Source organism: Lichenostomus cassidix, chromosome Z (genome assembly GCF_008360975.1).
Source record: "Lichenostomus cassidix isolate B80296 chromosome Z, HeHo_3.0, whole genome shotgun sequence".
Classification (NCBI taxonomy): domain Eukaryota; kingdom Metazoa; phylum Chordata; class Aves; order Passeriformes; family Meliphagidae; genus Lichenostomus; species Lichenostomus cassidix.
Genome location: NC_139511.1, coordinates 27,852,626 through 27,880,268, shown reverse-complemented (window position 1 = coordinate 27,880,268; position 27,643 = coordinate 27,852,626). Strand labels below are relative to the sequence as shown.

At 50.1% G+C, this 27,643-nt stretch overlaps 2 protein-coding genes across 2 annotated transcripts; both read right to left on the bottom strand.

The window, feature by feature from the left end:
* Positions 1-11,652: 11,652 nt before the first annotated feature.
* On the bottom strand, positions 11,653-16,764 carry HEMGN (hemogen). Its single transcript, XM_085042681.1, has 4 exons — positions 16,562-16,764; positions 14,122-14,215; positions 13,401-13,705; positions 11,653-12,263 (listed from the first exon to the last, which is right to left on the bottom strand). Exons 1-4 carry the CDS (start codon positions 16,641-16,643, stop codon positions 12,154-12,156), a joined length of 591 nt encoding a protein of 196 aa, XP_084898807.1. The 5' UTR covers positions 16,644-16,764; the 3' UTR covers positions 11,653-12,153.
* A 6,973-nt stretch (positions 16,765-23,737) lies between these two features.
* Positions 23,738-26,225, bottom strand: SPINK4 (serine peptidase inhibitor Kazal type 4). Its single transcript, XM_085042465.1, has 4 exons — positions 26,106-26,225; positions 25,043-25,077; positions 24,630-24,742; positions 23,738-23,909 (listed from the first exon to the last, which is right to left on the bottom strand). The coding sequence occupies exons 1-4, from the start codon at positions 26,164-26,166 to the stop codon at positions 23,855-23,857; spliced, it is 264 nt and encodes an 87-aa protein (XP_084898591.1). The 5' UTR covers positions 26,167-26,225; the 3' UTR covers positions 23,738-23,854.
* Between the last annotated feature and the right edge of the window lie 1,418 nt (positions 26,226-27,643).

The window sequence follows — 27,643 nt, the reverse complement described above, 5'->3', positions numbered from 1 at the left end:
TTGGAGGTCTTCCCAGCTTGAGTGGACAGAGCCTGATCTGCCTCTGAAGTTGTATCCAGCGTTTTGAGTGGAGACCTGATCCTGAGGTCTGTGGAGGTACTTTGATAAATTACTTTGATCCTAAGGTCAGCCCAGCTCTGTCTGTAGCCTAGAGAAACTGGCATATACAGGGGAAAACTTTCTTTTCTGGAACACAAGAGACAGGATATGGTGCCTTTTCATCTTTAATTGTTCCACTTTCGAGCTTTACTAGGATGGAAAAGAGACTAATGGAAGAGGGAACAACTAATAGGAATGTCTGTGAGAGGCAAAGGATTGAAACTAGATCCGTGGGGCAATTCAAGCATACCCCTCCCAACAGATCCCCCCACCCTGGAAGTGGCCTGGAGCAGTAGTGGATGCCCAGGGCTCTGCTTGGGGCTGTGGGTGTAGAGGGAGCTGACATAGCCCTGCTCCCAGGTCTCCTTATACAGCTTCTTTTTCCCGTGGAGGTGGAAAACATGTGTATCCAGGGCCAGGAAGAGGTTGGTGAGAAAATCCTGCAGTGTGCTGGGGCCTTGCATGAGGAGAGGGAGGGAGAAGGTGCAGCCAGAGCCTCAACAGGAGCTTTGGAAGAACACATGTTGCATGTACACTAGGGTCTCTCTCACCAGAGAAGGGTCTAGATCATAATGTAACTCAGGTTGGAAGAGATCTTGGGAAGTTTCTGTTCCAATCTGGTACCCAGATCAGGGTCAGCTATGACTCAGACCAGAAGGCTCAGCCCCATGTAGTTGAATCTTCATCACTTCCTATAATGGAAACAGCACAGTCTCATTGGGCAGCCTGGCTGTCCTCGTGGGGGTGAAGTTTCTCCTTGCATCCTCCATTCAGCACTTCTCTAGTCTCATTTCATGTCTAGTGTCTTTTTTCCCACTGCTGTGCTTTGCTGCAAAGAGTTTTTGATCCCATGAAAACACCTGTACCTTCCACTCTGCAGGGCATTTTTCAGACAAAGTCCTCAGTAGGATGAAATTTGTGTAGAGGCAGCTTCCTTGCTTTCTCTGGGTGCTACGGTCCACACATCCATGTACATGAGAGAGGAAATGGAGTGGAGCAGAAAGGTGGTTGGCTGTCTTCACAGCACAGCTTGATGTGGAGAAGAGTATAGCCTTCTGCAGTAGGTGGGCAGGAGAAGTTGTATATCTGCCTTTCCCAGGGCTGCGAGGTAGGAGATGAGTTTTGGATTCAAGGCTTCAGAGTGCTAGGGATGGCATGTGGTGGGTGAAACAGCTGCTGGGCTGGGAGGCTGGGGCTGGCCTGATGGCTGTGCCCCGTGTCGGTGCAGATCTGTGCGTGGTACCGCAGGGAGCTGCTGTCAGTGCCCGGAGCTGGGGAGGCTGCGCTGTCACCTGCGGGGGGCGGGCACAGACAGCAAGTGCAAACACCACTCAGATCTTTGCTGTGCCGAGGCCACCCAGGTCTTTCCTTTCCTATCCCTTCTGAAGAGCTGTGTTGTATCTTCCTTGCTCTTCCTGGTCCTGGCACATGCAGAAGCTGCTACCGTCCTGGAGAGAGCAGAGTCCTGTCTGCAGCCTGGTTGTCTCAGCCACGGGCAGATCTCCTCAGCAGCTGTGCTAACAGCTCTCCCAGCTCTCCCCTCACCATCTGGAAGAGGAGCTGTTCACCTCGCTGAGCCTTCCCCTATTATTTTTGATAGCTGCTGGCTCTGTTTTCATTGCCTGCAAGGACTGGACTGTGTCACTTTGACAGCAAGTCATGCCGACCTCCTTGCTCATTTGGGGGTAGCTGGCAGAAGAACTGTCTGGCCTTTTAATACTTTTCTTCCTTCCTGTAGAAGCAGTTACCAATGTGGACCAGATAATTTTCATAGAATGATAGAATGTGCTGAATTGGAAGAGGCTCATCAGGATCATCAAGCCCAGCTCCTGTCCCAGCACAGGACACCCCAAGAATCACACAAAGTGCCTGAGATCATTGTCCAAATGCTTCTTGAACTCTGTCAGGCTTGGTGTTTACTCCCTGGGGAGCGTGTTCCAGTGCTCAGCCACCATCTAGGGTGATATCCAACCTAAACTTCTCTTCATGCTGTTTCCACAAGTCTGGTCACTGGTCATGAGAGTGAAGAGCCTAGATGTCTTCTGGTCCTTGTTCCTCTGGTTTTCTTCTCTGCTTCAGCCCTCGTGCTAGTCTAGGGTTCAGTCTAAAAAAAGGTCACCAGTGATGATGCAGGTTTTGGGGAAGATGCTTCTGAGCTCAGATAGTATCTGTAGGCAGTCCAGGGAGCAAAACTGAATGTCTGGAGGACATGCCTGATAGATCTTGGTGACTCAGAATGCACAAACTGGGTAGATTCATTTGTGTGTTGTCTGCAGAGAAAGTCTAGATGCTTGTTCTTGTTTCTCTCTGGATCTTTTATACCTACAAATGGGGAAATTGGGATATCTAGAAGGTAAAATTTTTGCAGCATGTACAGTGATGAGCTTGCTGCATCAAGAACCTGAGACATGGTCAAAAACTACTTAAACTTCTGTCTCAAACAGCTGGAAACCCCATGCAGAACTGTGAAGAACTACTGGGACCATTCAAGGGACTCTAGATCTGTGTGGTGTCTGTACTTCACGGTTTTTGAAACAAAAACCTGCCCTTTGCTAGTGCTGGCAGTGCTCCAACCTTCTGCTTGCAGCAGGCCTGAAGACTCCAGTGATCCCTTCCCACTTGCCCTGCTGTGGTTTTGTGGCTGTTCCAACCTCTCTGAGCAGTCATGTATGCTCAGACACCAAGGGTGTGCTGAACATTGCAGGTCTGTCCAGGCTGTACCTTGTGGCAGTCAGATGTGCTGCCTCTGAGCCTGTGCCCATGTGTGACATGGGACTGCCTGACCACTGGCAGATGAAATACACTTGTCATGTCCTTGGGGAGCCATGGGGTTGGATCTCTGTGTGAGGATATGGGGATATGCCAAGGGGATATGTTAGATGATAGGATCTCAATGTATGCTTGTGCCATGGGGATATGTTAAACATTTGGATCTCAACGTATTTTTGGCTGGCACTTTGCTTGTAATTTTCAGGCACCACCAAGAATAAGAAAAAAAAATTATTTCTGTAAGTTTTGTTGTAAATATCTGAGAGCCTTCCTTTTAGCAAAGTTAGTCTAAGTTTCAAATTAATACTTTGATTTCTGTGAGAAGAGTCCAATAAATTTGGATTGTAAACCTGCAGGAAACTCTAAAGTGTGAGCACTGATGAGAAGAGAGTGTGGCTTTGAAAGTGTTCATTCCTCAAAGGATGGAGCCTTTCAATTCCTGTTCTGCTTGAGTTCTGGTATAGTCAGGCCCTGAGCAGACTTTGAGAAAGAGCTAGACTGTACAGCCTAGGAGAATACAATATTCTGTATTGGAGATTTTTTTGTATTTACTCTTCTACTTAAAGTGGAAATAAACCTTTATCTTGTTTGTGATGAAGTGTCTCTGAGTTTACTTTTTCAAGCCTTCCCTGTACTCCTGAGATGGGGTGGGATGCAGAGCAAGATGTGTGACATGTGCTGCTCACTGCTTTTCACCCTGCCTGTCTTACCTTGGCTTTTTTTGGTTTGTTGAGCTGCTGAAGACATTAGAGGGAAGGAAGGAGGAGGGATTGGTGAGCAAGGCCAGGGCAGAGGTGGCATATCAAACTTCTGCAACCCCTAGAGTCGCCAGTCTTCTCTGAAGGTGTCCTGTCAGGTGATGTGTGCCCCAGATATCAATGCATGAAGCTCCATCCCACCCATGTGCCTCTGCTAGAGAAAGGGACAGGTAGGGAGGGCTACTACTGGTGAGAGGAACAGAAGCTCAGAGATGGGCAAGGGAATTGTGTTTGGCATTAATTACTCCTTGATTGCTCCAACATGGAGCTGGGCCAGCTAGAGGAGGTGTTACCACTGGAAACATTATGTTGCCTGTCCTGTGGCAGCAGCACCAGAAATGCTTGGTCTTGCCTCCTGCACCTCAGGCCAGTTATTTTTTTGGCTGCAGAGATGGAGTTCCCGCAGCCCCAGGCTGACACTGTGTTCACCTTATGCAACAGCAAGATCTGTGGGAACAATTCATCAAGCAACAACCATAACTAATGGAGGTGCAGCAGGCCTTCAGGGGCAGCTCCACACACCAGGATGATGATCTGGCTTGCACATGGGTAAGATGATGCCAGACGTTGCCCCTTCTCCTGCTGAGAGGGTGGTGACTGGCTTCTCGAGGGTGTTGAGGGGTAGTGAATTCTGCTGCTGCTGCCCTGTCAATAGCCCAAGCTGCCTGGAGGGCTGTGAATGAGATGGAAACAGATAGTCTCCCAAGTTACCAAAGAGCAGATAGGAAAGTCTTCTTCAATAGGTTTGAGACTCCCAAGTATGATTTATCTGCGTTTGAAAGTGACTAGAAGTGGTTTAAATCTATGAGAAAGAGTAGGCAGGGGAGGCAGCTGCCATTTGGCCAGGAGGGAGTAGCTTGGAGGGAGTCCAAAGCTTTGTGAATTGTAATTGGAGGTCAGTCTGTGTAGCCACAGTTGGGCTTTAGCTGTATCCATTACCTAGAACTGCAATGTCAGTGTTAGTGCTCAGAGAGGGCATCCCACTTGTGCAGCACTTGGATGTGAGCTAATGTGAACATAGGTAGGCTCATGGGGGTCTGATTTTACAGAGTCTGGTGTATGGGAATACAGTGGCCCATGCTGGCACAATTTATGTCTTCACCATGTCCAAGGTCAAGAAGTCAAGGTGGGAGATGGTGGCATCCACTATACCACCTGGTATAACGGTAGCAGTCTGGTGTTGTTTCTGGGAGTTACTTTTGGATGTGGTGCAGTCCTCCAACCTCTCTTTGTATGGGCAGACTCAGGGGGAGGGAGGCCCAGCTCAGGGCTGCCAGACTGAACTCTCACAGTCTCTGCAGCATTTGAACACAAGATGCAGCTGGTGGTCCCTAGGCCATATAGGAACCAATAATGCGAAGAATGTGAAGTATGCTGGCCACACTGTTTGGGCTAAGAGAAAAAGAGGTTGTATCCTAGCCTCTTCTGATGATAGGAAGTCCACAGGGTCATTGTATGCTCAGGGTCGGATGTCCGGCTGGAAATGGCCATGGAGGTCGTAGGAATAATAACTGTGGGCTGGCTCAGAGAAGCTTACTGAGCTCACTGCTATCCCTTCTCTGATGTCAGAAAGATTCACTAGCCATTTAAGAATTTTCATAGCTGTTTTCTGGTGTGAACTGTGCAAAGAGATCTTAATTGATTAAGGAGCAGCTTCTGACTTTCTTTTCTTTTTTTTCAGGGCCAGCAGCAGAGCTCTTGGTCTGATCATTGAGACAGGGCTTCCTCAGTGCATGAACTGTTCTGAGTCAATAATTCCTGTGGCTGGCTCTTGCAAGGAGATTATCTGCATCTCACATTCACCTCTTCCACTTGGGACAAGGTGCTCACAAGCCCAGGCTGTCACCTAAGGTTAACAAACTATGTCCTAGGCCTCATATCACTTCCCCAACCTTATGTTTTAGCACATAGCCTGCTAATGCTCACTGGAATGCTGGCCCTAGAACTGGCCGATTAAATAGTCCCTAGCCACCCTTCCTGTGTCCTCAGGTTTATGGCTGCAAGAGTAGGGGACAGGAAGACTTACAGAGTATCAGCATCATGATGTCTTCAGTAGGCAGACCATGATGTTCTCAGAGAAGGTTTTCTTCTCTTCATCAGGAGGCATGATACTGATGCTGATAATTTCCTTCTCCGTTGTTGGCAACACTTGAGTTTATTTCTGTACATGTATTGTTTTTCAGTGGTTCCCAAATTGTTTTGGTAGCTTGGGGTTTTTTTGGTTGGGGTTGGTTTTTTTTGTTTGTTTGTTGGTTGGTTTTTTTGTTTTTCTTGTTTTCTCTAAAATTGTCTACTCGAATAACATGGGCTTGCATTTCTGCAGCATTGGGTGACTGACCACTGCAATAGACTTGGACCCTGGAGTAACAGATAGTTCAAGCCACACAGAATAAAAGCTTAAGTGAGAAGTGCCACCCTGCCATGGTGTGAGATGCCGTGCCTGGGTATTATTGTTGATATTGGTGGCTTTTTCATGGAGGAGAAAGAGAATGATTCAGGGCTTTGACCTTTGTGCAGGAAACATTTGTTTTTAAAAAAGTGCTCCTTCTTAGGTAATTTGTTTTGTATTTTGTTTTCTTTGAGGTTTTCTCTGTCCCTTCCCTTCTAGAGAAAAGGAAAAAGAAAAGCCCTCTTGAAAAAAACAGGGAAAATGGTTTCATGCCTTCCCACTTGAGTGGATGCCACAACAGGAGCTAGAGTTAAATCCAGGAAGACTTATGTAGTTGGGAAGACCTCACAGCACCTTCCACTATCTAAAGGAGGCCTACAGGAAAACTGGAGAGGGACTTTTGACAAGAGCAGTATCCTAGGACAAAGGGGAATGACTTCAAAGTAAAGGAATGAAGATTGTAGATCAGGTAGAAGAAATTTCTGTGAGGATGGTGAGGCAGAGAAGCTATGGATGCCCCATCCCTGGAAGTGTTTAAAGCCAGGCTGGATGGGGCTCTGAGCAACCTGGTCTAGAGAAAAAGAGATCTTTAAGGTCCTTTTCAACCCATACTATCCGGTGCTGCCGCTAGGGAGCACTGCCGGCCGCGCCGGGCGGGACGGAGCGGGGAGCGGGGAGCGGGGAGCGGGGAGCGGGGAGCGGGGAGCGGGGAGCGGGGAGCGGGGAGCGGGGAGCGGGGAGCGGGGAGCGGACAGGGGAGAGGGGAGCGGGGACAGGGAGAGGGAGCGGGGAGCGGGGAGCGGGGAGCGGGACAGGGGGAGAGGGGAGCGGGGACAGGGGAGAGGGGAGCGGGGAGCGGGGACAGGGGAGAGGGGAGCGGGGAGCGGGGACAGGGGAGAGGGGAGCGGGGAGCGGGAGCGCGGAGAGGGGAGAGGGAGCGCGGAGAGGGGAGAGGGGAGCCGGCAGAGGGGAGCGGGGAGAGGGAGCGGGGAGCGGGAGCGCGGAGAGGGGAGCCGGGAGCGGGGAGCGGGGAGCGGGGAGCGGGGAGCGGGGAGCCGGGAGCCGGGAGCGCGGAGAGGGGAGAGGGAGCGCGGAGAGGGGAGAGGGGAGCCGGCAGAGGGGAGCGGGGAGAGGGAGCGGGGAGCGGGAGCGCGGAGAGGGGAGCCGGGAGCGGGGAGAGGGGAGCGGGGAGCCGGGAGAGAGGAGCCGGCAGAGGGAGCGGGGAGAGGGAAGGGGGGAGAGGGAGCGGGGAGAGGAGAGAGGGAGAGGAGAGAGGGGAGAGGGGAGCCGGGAGAGAGGAGCCGGCAGAGGGGAGCGGGGAGATGGGAGCGGGGAGAGGGAAGGGGGAGAGGGGAGCGGGGAGAGGAGAGAGGGGAGAGGGGAGCCGGGAGAGGGGAGCGGGAGCGGGGAGGGGGGAGCCGGCAGAGGGGAGAAGGAGCGGGGAGATGGGAGAGGGGAGCGGGGAGAGGGAAGCGGGGAGGGGGGAGCGGGGAGAGGGGAGACCGGAGCCGGGAGAGGGAAGCGGGGAGCGCCACTGGAAAAGCAGATCGGCCGGTTTGAGCCCCTGTGAACGGAGGCTCGTTCTTTCACAGAGTGCAGTGCTGAGCTCCAAAGGCGCACACGAGAACTGCGCCTTCAGCCAGCGATCTGAGTTTGGACAAAGCGAGCAGACGTGTCCAGGGGCATGTAATTAAAACTGTGCCCAAGCTTCATTTTAGTGCTTTCGTGAGTTCCCAGGGAGATGTTCTGTAGAGGAGAGCGTTGTAAAAAGGATCATTATTATGTCTGCAAAGCTCAGATCACGCTGTTTACCACAGAATCTATCCTGGTTCCTTTGTGTTTTCTGTGTCCTGAGTGAAAATCCTCAAGTGTCTGAGTGAAAATCCTCAAGCTGTCTGAGCGAGTCACAGGCACAGTTCATGCTCAACACCCCAAGTCCATCTGGATGGACTGAATTTCAGCCGGTGGGCTTAGATGACTGGCCATTCCCCCTGCCTTATGAGAGCCCACACCTGGAAGGAATACTGGATCCAGTTAGGGTAACCCAGTGCAAGAAAGTAATTCTTATATTGGAGCTCAGCTGAGGCCGTCAAGGCAGGGAGCTGGTGCATAGGACAGGCTGAAGGAATCAGGGTTGTTCTCCTGGGGAGCAGGTGAGCATGGAGTCTAACTTGCAGTCTGAAAGGTGGAAGAAAGAAAGCAAGCTGGGGTCTACTCTGAAGTGCACCAAGACAGAGCAAGAGGCAAGGAGCTAAAGCTGTGCTGAGGGAAAGCTTGGTGAGATGTAAGCAAAAATATTCTTTCCTTGAAAGTTGGGCATGGGATGGGGACAAGAGAGGAATGAGTTCATGTCTTGGAGAAGGTCAACACTTGGTTGGAGACAGCCCAAAGCAGTCTGGTCAGAGTTAGCCATGCTCTGAGGAGGTGGATTTAAGACCTCCAGGAGTCTCTCCTTGATTAACATTTTCTACAGTTACATGATTTCCTGGTGAAACAAGTCAGGCCATGTGGTGGAGCACCGATGAGCCTAGCTGGATACACAGCTTTGGTCTGTGGCAACCCTGGCAGCATTATAGAGGTATTTATTTAAATGGGGAACACAGGATGGGAAGGAGTAGAGCTAACAAGCTCTGAGCAGGAAGTGGTGGCAAAAGAGGGAGTGGGTATTTGCAGTCTCCAGGATTTACAGCTTAAAGTCAATATTAGTAAATTAATCAGCAAATTTTTCTTATCTCTGTGAGACCAGGCACTTATGGGTTGGAATGGCTTTCATTGGCCTGTGGTGGCCTCTTGCTCTAAGTTGCTTGCCCACTTCTTTCTGCTGAGGTTCAGCTATGACTTCAGTTCTGCTAAGGACTGGAAGACCTTTCTGGTTCAAAACATCACTGATGAGCAACAGCCTGCCACAAATCACCCCTGACTTTCTGCAGATGTGGGGGACCCTGTATCATAAGAGCAATTTGAGAAGTGGGAAGCCAGGGTGGACAAACTAAAAAACTTCCCTTCTCCCACAGAGCTGGAAGCATGTTTCCTGAAAGGATATTGAAAGGTAATCGGTATGATGTTCGGTTTCCTCTCCTTAGCTGTCATGTCATGGTTGTCAGCACTCAGGGTGGCTTCCCATGCTCTGCAGGATATGGGGAGAGGACCTGAGGCCCTGAGAAAAGCTCACAGGAGCACGGTCAGTCCAGTCCAGTTGGTGTTAACCACGATCCTGCTGAATCTCTCTGGTGAGGAGACACCCACAGTGGTTGTGTCCACTGTGTACCACAACATGCCTTGGTCTGTGTGTCTCAGGTCAGAGCATCCTGGAGGAGCCTCAGGCAGCATACAGCACCACAAGGATCACTGTGTCAGGCACTTACCTGGCTCTCTGTGCTGGCCCCATAGCTCAGAAGCCATTTCCTTGCCTTGTATCCTCGTCTTTGCTGTCAAGGAGGCTGCAGTCAGTTAAAGGTCTGGCCTCCCCCAGACTTCCCCTTCATGTCAGACCCAGACCATAGTTGTCATTCCAGAGGGTGAAAATTTGCTTTATTGGACTCTCTGTCAATGGGTCTAGGTGAAGACATCTGTCTTGGACTAGGGAATGAGGGAAGAGAGGGAGAACGTGATTTGCTGCACCTGGAAAACAGCAGCCTGTCCACAGCTCCATTCAGGCAGCAGAACCTATCTCAGGAATACACATGGAGCACCACAAATCCAGCTCCACACCTGAACCCCGTCTGTATAAGCAAGAGCTCTCTTATCTGTCCTCTCATCAGAGGAAGAAACAGTGCATGGCAAGTTAAAGTGTCGATTAGAAAGGCTTTATCTTTCCCTTGTTTAGTTTGCGATAAGATTTGTTGTTTGCCGGCACACCTTTCTTGCTGTCTGCCAAAGAAGACAGAGTAAGAGCAGTTCTAAGAGAGAGTGTGCTGTACCTGGGATGACTCCAGGACTTCATAGCTGCCAAAGGCATCCCCACAGAGATGGACAGAGGTGCTTGCTCTGGTTCCTGCACACCTCTGCCCTCGGGGAGCTCCCCTAGCCCTTCCAGTGCAAGGATTATCACTGCTGCCCACGTGTGTTCCAGCAGAGAGTGTTGTCCGTGTTCATGGACACCTCACTCTGCCAGGCTGTCACCACCTCCCACAGCTCCACTTCACACTGGAGAAGGTGGAATGTGGTTGTTTTGTGGCTTCCTTGATTGATGTGAGCTGTAACATGAATCTAAAGCCTCCCAGAAGTTTCTTCTCCCCAAAACCTAAAGGGTTCTGGAAACCAGGAGAGTCTAAATATCTGCAGATGTGGCATGGGCAGCATGGCTGATTCCCCCTCCCTGTCAGTACTACAGAGGATTGGAGAGCTGGGAACTAGCTCCAGCTGGTCCCTGCCATGGCACATGTTGGGCTCCTCCAGGTGGAAGGGTCTCCTGGCCTGCCTGGCAGCAGCCACAGCGCAGCATTCCTGTGACATGGTGTTGCACCACACCTGCAGGAGGACCCCAGCAGCACCAGCACAACTGTTGTGATGGTGCTCAACCATAACATGACCTCTGGCCTCTGGCACCACTTCAGGCCAGTGCAGCCTCATCTGCCCTCCCCAGTGCCTTGGTCTAGGAGGAGCAAACCTCCCAGCTAGAAGCTCCGTGCTGGGCTTCCACAAGGCCCTCCAGTTGTACCTTAGGTATTTGAGGTTATGGGTGAGGTCTGAGTGGTTCATGGCAGAAGCTGAGAGTTCTTGTTCTGCTGGCACTGGTATCAGCAACTCAAGGGGAAAGCAAAACCTTGAGTTAGCTGATATGTCTGTGGAGACCAAAACAGTGTCAGGATACCTGTGTGGGGAAACCCACCCCTCCAGGATCTGCACTTGGGGAGTGGGCTGCATTTGCTTGGGTATGGTGCTGCTGAATGCTTTCTGCTTTGACACCCACCAGGTGCTTTAGAGCTTCTGGCAGTTTATCTCTACAGGTCACCCCAGCATTTCAGTGTGGGGCAGCTGTGCTAAGAGCTGGCAAGCACTTGCCCCTCATGTGACATCCCTAGCGCCAGAGCAGGGGTGGGATGTCAAGGGTGTCCATCCTGTCACTGGAGAGACTGTTACTGGTGTCACTGGTGAGGTGCCACAGATGCTGTGACACAGAGCCTGGAGGGCTCTGGGACAGCAGCAGCAACATGTCCAAAGCCATGAAAAAGTACCCCAAATCAAGGGTGACCTCAGGGCCTGGCCAGCTTTGTGCTTTGGGAGACAGGCACTTGGTAAGTCAGATAATGTCAATATGACCTCCACTCCTCCTCAAGAGGAGAAGAATCCTCTGTGTCAGGATATCACAGGAATGTAAGAAAGCCACTCCCCTTGCCATGCACAGGAACAAGGACCACAACACCCAAAACATGGGGAGAGAGACAGGGTGCCCCTTACCTCCCAGCTTAAGGAGAAATCCTATGTGAAGACAGGGGAGCAAGGAACACAATGGCTGTGCAGAGTGTCTCCTGTCTTTGCCCAAAAAGGCATTTTCCTGACAAAAGTGTACGATTCAGCCAAGTTTCAGCCCAACACACTTAGCTGTTTTCAAACATCTTTTGTTTGTCTTACATGGTGGCTCAACAAGGTAGGAGTGAAGCTGCCCAGAAACTGAAAACAAAAAATATTTCCAGCTTTAGGAAAGCAAGCTGTTTATTGCAGAGCAAAACAGGCTATGAGAAAAACTTTCAGATTCAAAATAACAGTGCAAAGGGCGGTAGGGTTTATGGGATGCAGTGAAAAGCCCAAGCTCGGGCTGCTCCAGCCAGCTAAAAATCATGGTGGGTGTCAGCTTTGCAATGCCACTCATATTTACACAAATAATACCTTTCAGAAACACAGATGGATGCTGGAATGTACGCTTGAACTGTAGTGTGGCAGAGCACCGTGAAGCCTTCCATGGGCCCAAGTAAAGCAGCGTGTTTGCAGAGAGAGCAGGGGGCTCTTAAGCCATGGGCAGCTCCCTAGGGGCTGCCTCTCTAGCCTGAAAGAAGCATAGAAAGCAGAGTGACAAGGAGAGTACAGGCTTTGTTACTCCCAAGAAAGCAGTGGCTCAAGATCACTTGTGCAATACTTATCAAGTTTGTGAGGCAGAAGTCAAAAAGAAAAATATCCCCAAATCAATCAATCAGAAAGTTAAAACAGAACATGTGTGTTGAATTCGTTATCCTGGTGGTCATATTCCAGAGGAGTATTCAACTCTTCTAGTATATCTGCTCCTGCTGGGTTCAGCACATCCTCTTCACCTGTATGGCATGTAAGAGACAGATCATTTCATATTGGGAGGTTCTCATACCCCTCTGTCCCACGCTAAAGTCCCCATGGCCAGTCTCCTGCATTTGCCTGGAGAAGATATTGGGTAGATCTGGACGACTGCCTGCTTTTCAAGGGCAGTCCCAGTTGTAGGGGAGAGTTAGAGAAGGTAAAGAAAGCCCTGGTGAGTTTAAAGCCAGAGGCAATAAACACAACCCTGATGGTTGCCCATTTCAAATTGTCAGGGCTGGAAGCTGGACTGGTGTGGTGTGCCCCAGGCAGTCCCAGAGCCCAGGATGCATGAAGTGCACTGCATGCCTTGGAGCAAGAGGCCTTTTCTTCCCCATTGCACATTGCAGGAAATGCAGCAACTGAGGGTCAGAGGATTCTCACATCTTCTGAAGCAGACCCTAAGTTTTCCTGGTTTTGAAGCAACTTGCATGCTTGACCTCCTGACTGCTAAAGTGAAGGTGCTCTACTCTTGCCATGCCAGATCTGGGAGCAACTCCTGCTGCAATAGCTGTTAATGGCTTTTCTCAGCCCAGACACCAGCCTGCCATTCAGACCAGCTTAATGCCCTCCATGCCTCAGTCCTGGCAGATTTCAAAGGTGTAGTCACCTTCAGACACCCACCTCTTGCCCCAGTGCTCATTTTCTCTCCCACCATCCCAATGTCAGTCCTGAAACTGGATGGACTGTGGACACAGCATGTCTGGACTTTGGCTCCCGTGACCAGCTCTGACCCCAAAAAACCACATCTTCTCTCCACAGAGAAGAGATCTTGACAGAGATATTCCTCTGCACTAACGTGGCTCTTGGCAGAGCCACAGTGTTCTTAGGACAAGGAGTTGTTAAGGACCAAGATCCATAACCCCATCCCAATAACTGTACTGAAAATAGTGGACTTGTTAACTCTCCCTGTGACTTGGAGAGGGATGTCTGTCCCCACAGCCCCACCATCCCCCCGCCCTTTCTCAGCTACCCAGGTTTTGTGGGGAAGGGACACATGCCCTGGGGACGCTGTGGGATCGTTGTTGATAAGGTGGGCACCCTTGGCCGACCGTCCTTGAGAGGCAGCACTGCACTTCCCCCTGAGCCACCACGGGGCCAGCAGCTCTGCGGCAACTCACCAGCAGGGTCCGAGCTCCCGGCTGCCAGCTCCCCTTCCACTGCCGCCGGTAGCATCCCACTGACTGCATTCTGGACAGCCAGCACAGGCGGCTGCTCCACTTGCTCTGGTTCAGGCAGTGCTGGCTCAGAGGGCACTGGCTCAGCCTTCTCCTGGGAGTCAGGCTGGGAGTCAGTCTGGGAGTCAGGCTGGGGGTCTTCCACTGGCTCTGGCTCCACGGCAGCCTTCACCACCACCTGATGGCCCCGTCCTCTTTTGGCTCTTCTGGCTCTCCTGGCTCTCCTTTGCTGGCTGTTCTTGTAGTCTCTGCCAGGGGATTTCACAGGAGTGATGACTTGGGAATAGGGCAAAGGACTTTCCCTTCTGCCCTAAGGCTGCTTTGCTGGGTCCCCTGTGGTGATTGTGACCCAGTTCATCCCGGCAGAAGCTGCCTCTCTGCAGCTCCCCTCCTGAGCCCTGCATTACAGCCTTCTGCAGCTGCACCAGTGGGCAAGAGCTTGGGCAACACATTTTTCCTCAGCCCCACACTATGGCTGAGGTTTGCTTGCCACCCCCTCATCCATCTCTGCCCCCCTTACCTTGAGCAGCTGCTGGCTGCAGGTCACCTTTCCCCACTGAAGACTGACAGCTCTCTCCTTGGGTGAAGATGGAGGGGCTGGGCCATGCCTGAGCTCAGCCACAGTGCACCACAAAAGCAGTTTCACAAAAAAAGCAAGATTTACCTCAGAACCCACTGAGCTGAATCTTTCTCCAGGGCTTCTGCTTTTCTTTTCCTGAGCAACTCCCGGTCTCTCAGACGATGGGTTATGATAACATCTGAAAGGATAAAGTGAGTGCTACCATGGCATTCTGGTCAAGGGACAATTTGATCCATCTGTGCCTGGTACTAGAGCACTGATACAAGAGGACATGATTTTTTTTTGTCACCAAATGGGTCTTGGTATGAAACCACTTGAGTGCTGTACTTCCTGTGAAGCCTCAGTGGGTAAGACGTGATGACACAGCACCCAAAACTCACACACTCCTATCCTGACAATCACTCTAAATTTCCAGTTGCAATTCCTTGGGGTGACCCTTGTCCAACCTACTCCCCTGCTGTAGGCACCTGAGGCCTGGTGCCTTTGGTCAAACATCAGTACAGACTGCAAGGTAATTCTTCATGTTTGCTCTGTTGTTACCCTTTTTCCCTGAGAGCTGGAACTGGCTTCTGCTGAAATTAGGATGTTTATCTAACAGCCAAGCAGGAAGCCTTGTCCCACAGAACAGACAGTCCTCCACACAGGAGCAGCCCTGTGGGGGCAAGGATGAGCCACAGGACACAGCCTTACCCTACATGATGATCATGCATTAGGCTGAGACCTTGTGGGGGGATGATGATCCAACCAGAGACCAAGACAGGGCTAGTACACACTGCTGCGGCTGAGAAGATTGGTCCCAAACACCAAACAGCCCCAGGCTGGTCTGAAGCTGTGAGGAAGACCATGGCAGGGCTGAAGAAAGACTAACTGATGTGAGAAAGCTCCAATGCTGGCTTTATTATTTGGGCAGGATGTGCAGGCTGCCTTCAGCCACCAGCAGAGAGGAACACTCCCCAGATCCCAGTCACCCTGTGACATGCCTTCCTCAGCCATGTTAAGCAGTGCCCATTTCACTGTTTACAAAGGGCTCCAAATGGCTTCCTGAGGCAAAGACCAGCCTGGCAAATGGTCTGAACTTCACTTCTCCATGTCTTTGTCCTAAAAGACAGCAATCCCTGATGACTTCTAGCTTAGACTCTAAGCTGTGATAGTAAAAACTTGTCTCAAGTCAAGTAGCATGAGATCCAATCCCATGAGACAAAGGGCATTGTTCAGGAGAAATGCCACTGCTCTGAGGCCTTGAGGGAGAGGGAATTCTTCCCAAATGTACACTGAAGAGATGACAAAAGAGCAGATTTTCATAGTTTTAACAAAACACACAATGGAAAAGCAAAACTATGACCTGCTCCTTCGAAAGGAGGAGATCCAGCTCTTTTCACAAAATGCCTCAGCTCACACTAAAGTAGTGAAATCAATGAAAAAATGTCATTTTGTCATTCCCTTGATCAGATGGGAGAAGTGCAAGGTGAGAAAGACTTTTGAGAATGAGCTGGGATTACAGCTCTTTTATCCCAGGTGTTTATTAAATGCAAGAAAAATTGTAGTCCAGGACAGAATAATGCAAAACTGACAGCAGGAGCCAGTCTCTACCCAAAGTAGACTTTTACATAGGACTGATAATTAATATTAATTCTAATAATTAATAATAATATTATAGAAATTTAGCTTGAAATGCATTTATGTTGGTCTATATTCCAATGTCCCCATCAAAGCAGAGTCAGCTTTAAAGTTGCATCACACTGCCCAGGACCCTGTCCAGGGAAGTTGAGAATACTCCAAGACACATGGGAGGTTGTTCTCTGTCATGAAGGAGTAACAGAGACAGCAGGACTCAGCCAGCAGGAGATGATTCTGCTATCCACTTAGAAAAAGGCAGTAAACTGCCTGGGAAGATGAGGTTACAAGTTGCAGATGCAGGATCTGCACAGGGCTTCAATTCAGCTACTGAAGTACATAATCCCTTGCACATCCCATCTGCAGCCAAGGTACTTTTCCTTTCAAAATACCTTTGTGAGGTGTAAAAGCAATTTTAGCTGCTTGCAATCAGTCTCCTTCCCAGTCCATTCTAAGAAAACACCCCTCATTCACTTCTAACTGGCTCAAAAAAGCACTCCCACAACAGCTCAAAAGTTGTCTGCCACCTGCCAGCACTAAGCAGGAAACATCACAGTAAAACTTATGCAACCTGATGAAAAAAATATTTAGTAGAGGATACAAAAATGCAGAAATGAAATGAAAAGGAAAAAAAATCAAGCTATGAAAACGAGACAGTGCTGTGAGTCTGCAAACATACAATCTACTGATGCTCTCTGGAGGACTTTAGTGGAAAAGCCTTTACATATGCTTCTGCTTTTGTGATCTGAAATATAACATGTAAAAACACACATGTATTTGCAGTTAAATGTGCATCCTCCACCCCCAAGCATAAACTAGTAATTAGTAATTCCTTTTTTAGAAACACTGGTAACAAAAATAACTCTCTCCTCTCTCCAAAAACTGAAGTTAGGAATGTTCTCATCATTACCTGGCAAAGCACACTCCTCAAGGGCTGCAGAGGGTGGCAGGGAAGTGTCCGAAGCAGCACGGTCTTCGCCTAAACTCTCCATTGCTCTTCGCAGTTTTAATTAGAAAGCAGCTTAGTTCCCTGGAAATAGCATCTGGAGATACTGGTGTAGCATAATGACAGCTTGAAAAAAATGCAGACTGCCCGCCCCAAACCTCTTATCTGGCCAGGCCACTAGGAGGGTAATAATATTCTCCTTATCGGAGTGCAAAGGTGTGTGAGTCTCTGTCCAGTATCTACTGTGTGGATTGCAAAACATGTTAGTGCTTCTATACTGCAAATAATTCCACTTCAGATGGGAAATTTACACTCACTGCTGCTAAACTGCAACTCAAAAGCTCTCCTTTGTAGTGGACAGAAGCTGCATAGCAGCGCAGGATGTGGCACTGCCTCACTGCTCCTTTCCAGAGTGAGATACAGGGATGTGTTATTAGTCTTTAAGGACCCCTTGAGAGGTCTGAAATGGGACATATGCTGTGTGAAGGTGTTTGCACAGGATCCTAGCAGTGCTGGTGGGAAGGGACAACCTCCAGCTCCCCTCACAGCAGGACTGGCTGCTTCATGAGGTCAGGATGGCTGTGTTCTTGTTCTTCCAAAACTTCTTCTTGTTCTGTGTTCATGTTCTTCTGAAACCCCTAAGGATGGAGACTGCCAAAGTCATGTTACCTGTCCAAGAGCTGTACCACCTTCCTGAAATACAGAAAGAATAATCAATCCATGCCAGCCTGTCTGTGCATGTTGAGGCCTTCCCAAAGACCCTTTGGTCCAGTCGCTGGTGGATCAGGACTATGAACAAAGCACTTCAGTCATAAAGCAGGATGGCCATGGGCATGGCCATGGGCAGCCCCAGTGAAACCATGGGGAAGACACAGATGTTCCCTTGCTCCCACAGGATGATTTCTTGTAGTGGCTGTTCCTAGCTCCTGGTGGCCCCTCTCAGACCAGCCCTGCACAGCCTGCAGGCTCATGCAGCCTCTGCAGGACCATCTGCAGGGCCAGTATTGCTGCAAAGGGGAAGCTGCTGCTTGGTACAATGGCTTCAATGCTGAGAGCCTGTTCCTCGCTCTCTGGGAATGGCCAGACCCCTAGATCAGTGCATGTGAGATGAGGAGACAGTCTTACCCTCCCCTGAAAACTGCCTTCATAGTTTCTTATGCCAGGATAGCACAGAAAAGCTCGAGCTTGTGTTGTGTATAACACTCTAATGGACCAGAGACACCTCTGTAGAAAGTTTCCAGTGCACTCAGCTGCCATCAGCACTTTTCTCCATGAGACACTCAACTACTTATGCACTGCTGAGGTGTTAGTGCCCCCAATTCCTTCCCTCCCTGCCCCCATGAATTCAAAAGTGGTTCAAAGGTTGGTAGAAGAACTTGGTAATATGTCTACCGCCAGGTCCTCTGGAACTTGCTTGCCCTTTGTGGTAGGGATGATCCCACCTCCTTGGGCAGTCTGAGGACCAGCCCTGAGGCAAAGCAGCTCCTCAGGGACTAGCAGATCTGGCCTGCCTCCAATCTTTGCCAGTTATTTTTAGTGTATTTTTGCTCTCAGCAGGATCTCTCTTGAGGTCCCTAGAAGCTCCAGAGCTTAAACTTCACACGTGTGGACTTCTTAACTTTGGAGGTCCATGGTCATCTCTGCCACCATTCTTCTTATCCCCTGAGTTACCACTTTGCTCTAGGGCTCCTGCCCTGTGTCCACTGCAGATTACATGGTACCTCCAGAGAGGTGGGGTAGGTCTAACAGCCCCAAAAGAAGCAGCAGGGTGGTGGCAGCAGAGCAGATATGGGAAGGCCCTGATATGGGAGGGTGGGCCAGGAACATGGATGGCATAAGGAGATGTGGAGCTACCAAGTCATTCACAGAACAGTTTCTTGTAGTTCGGTCAAAAATGAAGGCAAGGTGTCCCAAACTGGCAAGGGTGTCTGTGTTCCAACACTGAGAGACACTGCACAGCCCTAGAGACACCCTGGTCATGCAGACATCTGAAAACTGTATCCTGGCAGTATACTTTACTCTGCAAAACATTACTTGTGGAGGAGGGAAACATATCAGACCTTGAACATTGTTTTTGTTTTGTATCCCTCGCTACAAAAAACACATTATCACAGAAACACAGAATACGCCGAGCTGAAAAGTACACAGCAAGATTGAGTACAATTCCTGTCCATGCACAGAGCACCTCAAAATCACACCGTGTGCCTGAGTGCATTGCCCAAATGCTTCTTGAACAGCACTAAGCTTCTGTCAGGCTTAGTGCTGTGACCACTTGCTCTGGGGAGTTTGTTCCAGTGCCCAACCTTCTCCTGATATCCAACCTAAATCTTCCCTGACTCAACTTCAGGCCATTCCCTCACGTCCTGTCACTGGTCACCACAGTGAAGAGATCAGTGTCTGTCCCTCCTCTTCCCTTCACAAAGAACTTGTAACTTCAGTCAGGTCTCCCTTCAGTCTCCTCCAGGCTGAACAGACCAAGTGACCTCAGCCGCTCCTCATATGGCTTCATCTCAGGGCTCTTCACCATCTTTGTTGCCATCCTTTGGATGCTCTCTAACAGCTTCATGTCTTTGTTATATTGTGGCACCCAAAATTGCCCCCAGCACTGGAGGTAAGGCTGCAGTAGTGCAGAGCAGAGCAGGACAATCCCCTCCCTTGCCTGGCTGGTGATGCTGTGCCTGATGCCCCCCCAGGACATGGGTGACCCTGCTGGCTGCCAGGGCACTGCTGACTCATATTCAGCTTGCCATGGCCCAGATCCTTTTCCATGAGCTGCTCTCCAGCCTCTCATTCCCCAGTCTATAGGCTCATTCAGAGTTCCCCCATCCCAGGTGGAGAAATTGAGGTGCTTGGAGTGTGTTCAAAGAAGAGCAAAGAAGCTGGCAAAGGGTCTAGAAAACAAGTCCTATGAGGAGTGACTGAGAGACCCAAGGGTGTAGCTTGAAGAAAAGAAAGCCGTGGGGACACCATATTATCTACAGCTGTCTCATAGTAGATTGTAGACTGGTGGGGGTCCATCTCTTCTTCCAAGTAACAAGAAATAGGACAAGGGGAAACGACCTCAAATTGCTCTGGGGTAGGTTTAGGTTGGATGTCAGGCTGCTCATGGCACTGGTGGAGTCACTGTTCCCGTAGGCACACATGAAAAGATGTGTGCTTAGGGACATGGTTTCCTGCTGCACATGGTCATACATGAATGGTTGGATTTATGGTCTTAAGGGTCTTTTTCAACCTAAATGATTCTATGATTCTATATTCTGCACTGCTTGTAGGTGGTATGAAACATGGAAGAAAGGGTGGAAATCCCTGTTTGTTTTTGGTGCTCCATGGGAACTGGGTGCATGCTCAGGCTGTGCCTAACTCATCTTCTCACACCTACCATCTACTCAGTCACTCTAAAGCCTGGTGAGGGCTGATAAGTGACTCTTGACTCAGCAAAACATTGCCAAGACACTGCAGAGCTGGTACTGTGAATGTTTCTCCATTTCATCTGTCTTCTGTCTTGAAGGGAGCATTTGTAAAAGGAAGCCATTGTGCCCCCAGATTCTTCAGAGGTGTTTAATGGAATAGCTGGACTTTAAAATCTTACAGTACTTGCACTTGCATCTCTTGGGAAGGAAATCTCTGTAGGAGACTTCTCTTTTGAGTGTAAATTACTTTAAATGCCAAGGAAGTGATTTTAGTATCCCACAGGAAGACCAGGAAGACTTTGGTAATAGTTAGCAGTGTGAAAAGTACAGGCCCCACCGCCCGCTTTTGAGTTGTCTATGCTCTGAAGTAGAGGGACTGAGAGTCAGAGTCTCACCCACAGTGCCAGGGACACTGTGTCCCACAAGCACCAGCAATGCAGCAACCTCTTTTTCTCCATCAGAGCTCTCCTGCAGATGTGGCTAGAGCTGCACCCCCTTTGCTATAGAGGAATTTCTCCAAGTAGGTTAAACATTCAGGCCAGTCTCAGCTGCATGAACTGTAGTAGCTGGACACTTTACGGTGTGCCAAGTGCTGCATCCCTCCCCTTTCTCTCACATTTGAGTTCAGCTAGCCCTGGGCCATTTTCAGTGGTGCATCCAGTTTCCTGAGTGTTCAGCAACCTAAGCATCTCCAGTGTCACACACTCCCCAAATGCCATTAGAGCTGCTCAGTAGGCAAACACCCCCAGCCTTGGGTACATCTCCCTGTGCCAGTCCCCCACACAGATTTCAACACCCAAATGTCCTTGGAAAGTTTTGTCCAAGGCACAAACACTCCTAGGGCTGGATCCTGCCAGTGGTAGGATTGCTTTCACTGTAGACACAACACCAGGCTTTGGATCTGTGTGTGAATCAAAGGTTTTCATGATCCTCACGGGTATTTGATCCCCATATCTGGCCAGGCTACTGCAAAGCAATATCCAGAGACTTACATATCCCTCCCTGCAGTCATAGATGCTGCCCCAATCAACATGGGCAGCTGGGAGAGCTACACCCCTGCCACCCTTGCAGAGTGTCAGGGAACTTCTTCCAGTTTTGTCTCACATGACAATGACAGAGAAGCAACTTGCAGGCTTGTTCTTCACTACGTGACTTGAGGAAATGCCTGGTTGCAACACACTGCTCTGGGAGCAGGACTACTCACTGCTCTGTGTGACAAACCATGCTGCCTGTGAAAGCAGATAATCCCTTTCCTTCCCTGCCTTGACTGAAGCATGAAAAGATGAGAAATGGATGGATCAACTGAATAGGCAAAAGCATATGCAAAAGTGCAAATACATGTGCATACTCTCTGGCACAGATCAGAGCATTGCAGGCATCTTGGTGTCCACCAGTTGCCTCCTGAGTCTCACCTGACCTTGCCAGACACAGATCTGCCAGGCTTTGGAGTCAGGCTCTCTGCACCAGGCTGGTCTCCCACAGGCCCTGAGGTCTGTGGTAGTGTTAAATCACTGCCTTCACCCTTCCCTTGGTCTGCCACTTGCTTTTGAGCCATGTGAAATAAACAGGCAAATCCACAAGTCCCTGGGGAGGATCAGTATCTCTGAATTTGCTGTGTGTAAAGTCAACACTGACCCTGTCCTGTGGCTGCCCATGCTCTGACCTTGCAGGTCTGGCCTATTACTCTGTGCTTTGGTTCTGCAGTTTCTGAATAAACACTCCACTTTGTGCTGGAGGCATGTGGTTTCTTCTTCAGAAGAGCTTCTGGATCGTCTGTGTTGTTTTTTCCTAGCCTCTGCACATAAATAGTCATGGCTCTCAGGGCATACAGAGCACACACTCACTCTCAGGCTGCAGCCATCTGCCTGTGCATCTCGAGCCGTGGGGCTGAGATGATGGTGACACCCACCCACCCACCCCAGGGGAGAATGGGCCCCAGTTATGCACCACGCCAAGCTGGGCATAACCTTCCCCTGGCAGAAAGCTGGGATAGAGCTGCCCAAATTAATGCTGCCTCTGTCTGGTTTAGCAGCAGCAGAAGCAGAAAACCTCAGGACAGGTGTGTGTGACACATTTGTGTTGTTCACCGTGGATGTATTTTGGGATTTGTAACCTTACCAAAGCCCTTCCCTATGGTGCAGGGGAGACAACAAGGTCTGTATTGAAGGACTGGCAACACAGAGAGTAGCACACAGCCAGACCACCTCTTCCTTGCTATTTGGGGACAAACAGGCTTACAGAGCCCTGGGAAAAATGAGCAGGTGGTGTAAGAGCAGCAGCCATGGACAGGTGTCCCTTCCTCTACAGAAGTGGAAAGGGTCCAGGAAAGGAAAACAGGGGGAAAAAAGCCCTGGACAATCCTGGGCAACTAGCCAGGCTAGGACTTTTCAGCCCAGGAGAGAACTTTCTAAGGAGAAAAAAGCTTTTGATGACAGCAGCTGCCTCTGGAACAGAAAATAGTGGATGCAATCCATCTGACTGAGCATGGCTGCTCTATGCTCCTCAATAATATTTCCAGCTGCAACATTAAATCTGTCTGCAGTGGCTTTGTTGTTCAGTGTGGTGCTATGAGTGTCCCACCTGGTGGCTCCAGCAAGGTGCAGAACTGGGTGAGAGGGTGAATTCCAGCTGACCAAGCACAGTAGTCATCATACTGGCACATCTCCCAGAGTCAGAGGATGGTCACTGACTTCAGGGCGCTCACTTGACCACATGATGCACCCTGGACTCCTACTCAGACGCCTGCAAATGAGAGCTGTAGAGGATACTAGTAATAGCAGCAAGTCAGAGCAGCACGATCTCGTGTGGGTGAGCACAGACCTATCCTTGGAAGGTTTCAATTCACCCTGAAGCACTATTCAAAGCTGATCAGAAATCTCAGCCATTAATTCTGTACAAATACAAGATCTGATGTGGGACTGAACAGAACTCAGGCGACAAGCCCTGCATTAGCCAGAGGCCTCTGATCTTTGCCACTGTGAGCAAAGGGGACTCCTTGAATGCCCAAGCTGTATGGCCTTTTTGCAGGTATTTTGTGGAAGATGAGTTGTGTCCATGTGCTAGAAGTGGGAGATGAAAGAGCAGAGGAAGCCCCAAAGTCTGCTGATGTACACTGACACTGTTCCCTTGGTGGGACTGAGCCCTGCCACAATCTCTAAGATGGCCCTGACACAAGGAGCAAACTAGACCTGAAAATTGTTCACTTTGGGGTTTTTTCTCAAGTGCTGGAGCAAACATCTGGGATCCCTTGGTTTCAGCATCTCTACTTAGGCTCCTTCCATGCTCCCATGTATTATCTGATCTGATCTGATTGCTCTGTGAAAGAGCCTTTGATAAAAAGCAGAATAACATCTAATATGAGAAATGTAGATGTTACTATTTTCAATTTACATGAGCTCTGGAAGCAGTGAAGCAGTTTACTAGGGGGCCAGGGAGTCATCTTCTCCCATGCCAGAGAAACTTCACTTTCCCTTCATTAAATGGCCTCTTACAGAAAAAAAGTGCATTTGCTCAGCGTCTTCTTCACCAGAACTTGCTGTTTAGTGTTTCTTGCTACTCCCCCATGGCCTTTCTCACAGGAATGTGAGTGAGATAATACTCTATGCAGAGCACCCTGATTTGTTATATGGAGTTGAAATTACTGTTTTGACTATGCACTTTTAGTAGTCCTTGGTGGGAACTGGCTTATGCTGTTTTCCTCCAGCCGTGAATAAATAAAGTGCTGTTGAAATAAGATTATGCATGCCATTTTATTATTCACCATAGCTAACTTAAGTGTGCAATCAGCACAGAGCACACAGGATCAATTAATCACCTGCTTCTAGGCTCAGGAAAGCTATCAGAAAACTCAGGTATCTTGACACTCCCCATCTTTCAAAATCTGGATGTCTTGCCTGGTTTTCCTAGAAGAATATAGGATAGGAAAATACAGTAAAAGATCAAAAAAACCACTCTGTGAGTCATACTTTGGATGCATTCCATCAAGTGGAATGAAGCTGACTGTTACAAAATTGACCTGCTCGTTTTCCTGTCTTAAAAAGCTGAGGTGACTGCAATGTCCCGGCTTGCAGATGTGCCCTCCCAGGGCCTGTGGCACTGGTGCTACATCTGCAGCCCAACCTGCTCACAGCAGGGCTGTCCCTAGAGTGAGGTTATGGTGGCCATGGCTCTATCTGAGCCCCAACCACCACTCCCCAAGAAGGGAAATCCCCCCCTCACACCTCCATGGTGCACCACCCATTTGATCTGGTGCCTGTGTCAAATTTGCACCCTCCTAGGGCTGCTGTTTGTGGCTGTTGCCCCATGTGGTACCACCTGCACCAGGAAGAGTGTGGCTCCATCCCATTTGCAACTGTAGGCTGCTGCTGGGTATCCCCAGGCATTCCCTTCCTCAGACTGGCTGGGTGCAGCTCCTCTACACTTCCTTTCAGCTTTGCCTGAAAAGTTGGTCATCCCTCCCCTCCTGCAGCCCAGTGTGTGGTTTGTGTTATTAGCCATGCAAGTGCACTGTGCCATGGCTTTCCCCAGGCACTGAGGAGACTGAATGATGGTACTTCACAAGCACCCAGCTTCAGACAGCCAACATTACACCCAGGAGGTCTCTGCTGAGGGCATGAGCTTACATTTTTTCCACACAAAGCTGGCATTCATTGGCATAGGTATTCCCATCGGTCCCACAGATGGGCAAGTACAGGAGGGGGCAGGCCTGCACATTAACCAGGTCTTCACACACGGGCTGGAAAGGAGAAATCAGAGCACACATTCAGTGCCAGCAGCACTCGTCTCTTCCTCCCAGAACACTCAGGCAGAAGCAAGTGCCACAGGTTCCCTCTGCTTCAGATGGAGCAGGGTGTGCCCACAGAGGAGCAGGGGCCAGCACATCCCTCAGTGGGACTTGTAGCCTGGATTTTGGTGTGGGTTTGGTGCTGGAGCACCAGCGCCCATGAGGCTGGGGGTGATTGCTGGCAACAGTCTCCCAGGCACTTCAGGCATACCCATCTCAAGCAATGAACAAGGAAAATCAGAAACCTCTTACCTTTCTCAGGCCACTCCCTTTTTTCAGCTCTGCCCCTGAAACAAAGCATAGACCCATCAGCATGGCACACTTGTGACTGATGGCAGAAGCACAAGATATTGGCAGACGATCACATCCAAACCAAAGGGAAGGCAGTGTTGTGCAGAGCCCACTCAGGACTGAATCAGCTCCCTGGATTTCATTGGGGGGATCAGTTTGTTGCATGCCACTCTCACCCTTCCCTGCCAGCAGCACAATGCACAGCTTCCATCCAGAGCTGAGCTGGCTGGGACAAAACTGTGAATGGCTGCTCCCACCCCAAAACCCTCTCCCAACAGCCCTCTCTCCCAGTCTCTGGGTCAGAAGCTCCACAGAGCATCCAACACGTCTCAGGAAATGTGAAACCATGCAATGCTGCATGTGGAATGGAATATCCTCAGATGGCTGAGGCTTGGTGATATTGCACAGCTGGACAACTGCCACCTCCAGGGAGACCAGCATTTGGTGGGGTCCTCTTTCTCAGTCAGGCAGAGCAATAGCAGCAGGTCACAGCACACCTGTGCGGTGCACAAATGTCCTGGGAGCAGGAAGGCTCACACACAGGCAGCTGCAGGACCATCACTACCTGCACATAGGTAGCAATGGCTTTCCAGCACCTACAAACAGGTGCTTCCTGCATAAATATGCTGAGCACATAGTGTTCTTGCAATGACTTGCCAGTTTTCATGGAGGCAGGAACTACAGTAGCTGCCGTTGCAGTGTACGTGCTGTCCTCCCAGGACCTGATTCCTGTTCACATTGTGGACTCTCCCCTACCCCAGACCTCTCCCAAGTGAAATACATTTGATGAACCAACCTGTAACCCTTGCGCCAAACTACTAGTTAGGAGGGCATGGTGTGTTTGCTCCAGTTCTTCTTCCTCACCATGCTGCCACTGTTTGTTTGCCCTCACCTCACCTCCTCTCCAAACCAGAATTTCTAGGTCTTTCTGCCCAACCATGCGTTTCCTTCCCCCACATTGTCCCTTGGTCATTCCCAACCTACCACCGATGACCTGTAGCCTCCAGCAGCAGAACAGACTTACCCCCAGCAGCAATGAGAGTCACCATTGCTGCCAGCAGCAGCAGTAGCTCCCTTGCAGGCATGGTTGGTTCAGGCAGACCCGCTCGTGCACCTTGCTCTGCTCATGGCTGCCTTTATAGGGGACGGCGCTGCGTTATCTCAGGAATGCTGGGAAAAGCAGCATTTTGATCTGTACTGGGAGCAGCTGTACTGTACACCCTAAGGGATCACTTGGGCACTCTCATGCAACAGATAAGCTTCCCCCCCATGCCCCTTGGCAGCTTCAGGTGGCAGCACTGGAGGCTGCTTTACAATCCCTTTGCACCCTAGTCAGGGTTGTGCAGAGCTGCTCTTCTCCACTTACCCCAGCCAGTTACTTCTGAATGTATCTCACCCAAACCATCCCTTCAGCCTTGCAGCTGCTGTTCTTCATATGTGACAGATCTCCACTTGAACTGTGAGAATAGAAACAGAAAAGCCAGCAAATCCAGGCTGATTTGGGTGGCGGCACTGTGGAATGAGCATTATCCCATGAGACCCAGACAGGTCGATACTCAGCTGCCTGATGCACTGGTCAGGACCTCAAACACAACAGGAGGCCTGTCATCATGCTGCAGCAAGCCCATCCAGTCACTGGGTGGGGTAGGATGGGATGGACTGAGGGTGCAGAGGGGCTAGGGGTTACAAAATTCAGCTGCTTGGGAGCAGGGAGCTGCAGGTGCAGTCACTGCCTGTGCTCAGAGGAGCCACATAGTCAGATGTGGTTTAATACCTCACTCCACTCACCACCTTGGCTGCAGCTGAGACTGACAGAGCAAAATTACCTTCATCATAAAATTCAGGGTGTTGGAAGGGGGCTGTGTCCATGAATATCCAGATTAAATACACAGAGGTGGCACACAGAGCAGGGAGGGAGCAGAGAGACTGGAGATGATCCTCAGTGGTAAGAAACACCACATTTTCAACAAGAATCTCCACCCCAAAATATTCCATCTGCTTTGCCTACAAGACTGGACACTTGATGTCAGTGTGAGCATCCTTATCTCCTCTTTCTCAGAAGCTGGATTTTCCACATCCTTCCCCACTTTCTTTCGGTGAAACAAAATCACTTAGTGAAGGGTGAAGGGTGGGAAAGAGAACCACTGGGCATAAAGTCAGTGTAAGGCCAATATTGACTAAAAACTCCTTTGGATCAGACTTGCTGAAATGAGGTCTGGGCCAGAAGGGACAGAGAGTGACCCTCCCCTCTCCCCATAGGAGCAGATGGGATGTATCATATGGGCCAGGAGTGAGCAGGGGCTGGGTGTCCCACAGAAACCACCAGCAGTCTGGGAGAGCTCCAGATGCACGGGGGCACACATATTTGCACTTGCTGAGGATCTGACCATGACTGTGCTTAGGATGTTTCCTCTCAGAGGAAGGTACACACTGGCCCTGTCTGTCTGAGACAAAATGAGACTGCCTCAGCACGCCGTGTGGCCAGAGAGGTGTGGGCTCTGCAAGAGGCTGCTTACATTCTTGCCAGTGGAGCTCCCTCCACGCAACTTGGCAGGGCTGTGA